Source organism: Blennius ocellaris, assembly GCF_963422515.1.
Source record: "Blennius ocellaris genome assembly, contig: SCAFFOLD_244, whole genome shotgun sequence".
NCBI classification, from domain to species: Eukaryota; Metazoa; Chordata; class Actinopteri; order Blenniiformes; family Blenniidae; genus Blennius; species Blennius ocellaris.
In genome coordinates, this window is record NW_027661886.1 from 42,909 (window position 1) to 45,710 (window position 2,802).

Below are 2,802 nucleotides of genomic sequence, written 5' to 3' on the forward strand. Positions count from 1 at the left end.
GGCTGAGGGATGGAGGGATGGAGGGATGGAGGGATGGAGGGATGGAGGGCTGCCTCCATGAGCCCTATTGACACCATCACCATCATGTCCAATATTAAAACTGTTGACAACTAATTTAATAGTCGACGCATCATTGTTTTGTGTTAATCTTAGTTTAACCTTCCACTGCCGCCGTTCTGTCCTCGACACACGACGTCGTGGTGATCAGGTGTGACGTCACCTGGAGCTCTCCCACACGGGCTCAAGTGACCTGGTTACCGCGGCAACGCAGCTCAGTGTGGGACCATTTGAAGAAAAAAGCCTGGCCCCTGGTCCCCTGGCCCCCTGGTTCCCTGCTGAGAGGTGGTGGTGGTGCTGGTAGGGTCTCACCTGGTCTGGTTGTAGTCGTGTGTGTGGACCAGGTGTGGGTGTGGCCTGAACACCAGCTCGATCTCGGAGGCCGGCCCCTCCTTGCGCCTCCTCAGCGGGGGAGGCGTGGGGCTGCCGCTGTCTGCCTCCGGACCCGAGCCGTCCTCGGAGGCGTGGGGCCGCTTGCGGCTGGGCCCGGCCTCCGGTGGGGTGGTCCCAGTGGGTGGGGGGTGTGTGAGGGGGCGGAGTCATGTGACAGGTGGGACCGTGAGTCGCCGTTGTCCTCGCCGCCACTGAAGGTGGTGTTGTCACTCTCCTGGGTGGGCTTCTTCACACGGTGGTTCCTACACACACACACAAAGATGGCGCTGACCGCCTCAGCTGCGAGTTGCTTGGGCTCCCGACACTTCTTCTGTTACTTTCTATTATTTCTAGACGTGTTTAAAGTAGGCAGAACGGTGTGCAGTTGGGCACATGGGGAGCCTACTTTTGTCGCACTTTTGCTCGGATTCCTACTGTTTTCGGCACTTTGGGAATCCGCGGCGGGGAACCCCCACAGCGGCGCGCGGGATCCCTTTGTTTACACACGGGACCCCTTTGTTTACACACGGGATCCCTTTGTTTACACACGGGATCAGCTGTTTGGACTCAGCTCACCTGCATACGGAGAAGCCTGTTATCCCCTTTTCCGCGGAGCTCCGGAGAAAGCACAGGGGCTGCAGAGGTGGACGTACGAAGCGGAGGAGGCCGTTTTCCCCGGTATCGTCATGGGTAACGTACGCTCCATCTCCAACAAGATGGAGGAGCTGGCCGCGCTGACCCGCCACCAAAGGCCTTACCGGGAGTGTGGACTCATGTGCTTCACGGCTTAATGGACAGACGCCGGACGCTGTGGTCTCCGTGGACGGATTTAAACTTGTGCACGCAGACCGGTGTGTGGCGGGGAGCGGAAAGAGGAAAGGCGGGGGACTCGTGGTCTTTGTGAACGAACATTGGTGTAACTCGGACCACGTGCACGTGAAAGAACAAGTCTGTTCCTCGGACCTGAGCTAATGGTGTTCAGCATGAGGTCCTATTATTTGCCTAGGGAGATGTCACACGTGGTGGTTTTGTGCATATATATTCCTCCCTCTGCTCACTGTCACAGCAGCATGTGAACGTATCGGCGCCACCGTGACTCAGATCCAGACGCAGCACCCCCCCCCCCCCCCGCGCCCTTCTGCGTCTCAGCGGGGACTTTAACCACACCCCTCTCTCAGCCACTCTACCTACTTTCACACAGTACGTGAAGTGCCGCACAAGAGACAATAGGACTCTGGACTTAATGTATGCGAATGTGAAGGACGCCTACACGTCTGCCCCCCTCCCCCGCTCGGGCGCTCAGACCACAACCTGGTTCACCTGAGACCAGTGTCCACACCCAAGGTGAGGAGACAGCCAGCGCAGAAGAGGACTGTGACAGTGTGGAGTGAAGAGGCCATGAGAGGCTTAAAGACTGTTTTCAGACCACAGACTGGAACATGATGTGTGACTCTCATGGGGACGACATCGATGGCCTCACCCACTGTGTCACGGACACATTAACTTCTGTGTGGAGAACATCGTGCCGACCAGAAGGTCTGGACCACATTAACTTCTGTGTGGAGAACACCGTGCTGACCCGGAAGGTCCGGAGTTTCTCCAACAACCACCCCTGGGTGACCCCTGAGCTTAAAGCCCTCCTGAACCAGAAGAGAAGGACTTTCAACTCAGGGGACAGAGGAGCAGAGGAGAGTCCAACACGAGCTCCAGGAGGATCAGGAAGGCCAAGAAGGACTGTGGGCAGAAACTGGAGCAGAATCTTTACCAGGGCAACGCGTGACGTGTGGAGGGGTCTAGAGGACGTCTCTGGGTTTGGACGGAGTGCCAGAGGGACAGCTGATGGAGACCAGCGCCGGGCGGACCAATTCAACCAATACTTCAACCGTTTTGATTCCACCTCCGCACTGTGGTGAGCTCCACCCTGGACCCACTGCAGTTTGCCTACAGGCCTAACATCGGAGTAGAGGACGCCATCATCTACCTGCAGCAGCGGGCCTCACCCACCTGGAGCCCGGCGGGAGCCCGAGCGCTGTGAGGGTCATGTTCTTTGATTTCTCCAGCGCTTTCAACACCATCAGGCCGGCGCTGCTGCGAGGGAAGCTGGAGGATGAACATCTCACTGCATGGACCATTGACTACCTCACGGACTGACCACAGTGTGTGAGTCTGAGGTGGTAGTCTGCAGCACCGGGGCCCCTCAGGGCCCCTCAGGGCACCGTTCTCTCACCGTTCCTCTTCACCATCTACTATCGTCGGACTTCACCTACAACACGGACAGCTGTCATCTGCAGAAGTTCTCCGATGACTCCGCCATCGTGGGCCGGGTGTCCGAGGGGAACGAACTGGAGTACCGGTCGTCACCATGGACTAACT

The 2,802-nt window shown here is 57.9% G+C and overlaps 1 protein-coding gene across 1 annotated transcript; it reads right to left on the reverse strand.

Annotated features, from left to right (window-relative positions):
• Positions 1-365: 365 nt before the first annotated feature.
• Positions 366-1,117, reverse strand: LOC308148686 (E3 ubiquitin-protein ligase RING2-B-like; the record flags this gene model as incomplete). The annotated part of the gene is given in 3 exon segments (XM_080522184.1): positions 366-580; positions 583-692; positions 1,083-1,117. Coding segments are annotated over 3 exon segments (360 nt in total).
• Between the last annotated feature and the right edge of the window lie 1,685 nt (positions 1,118-2,802).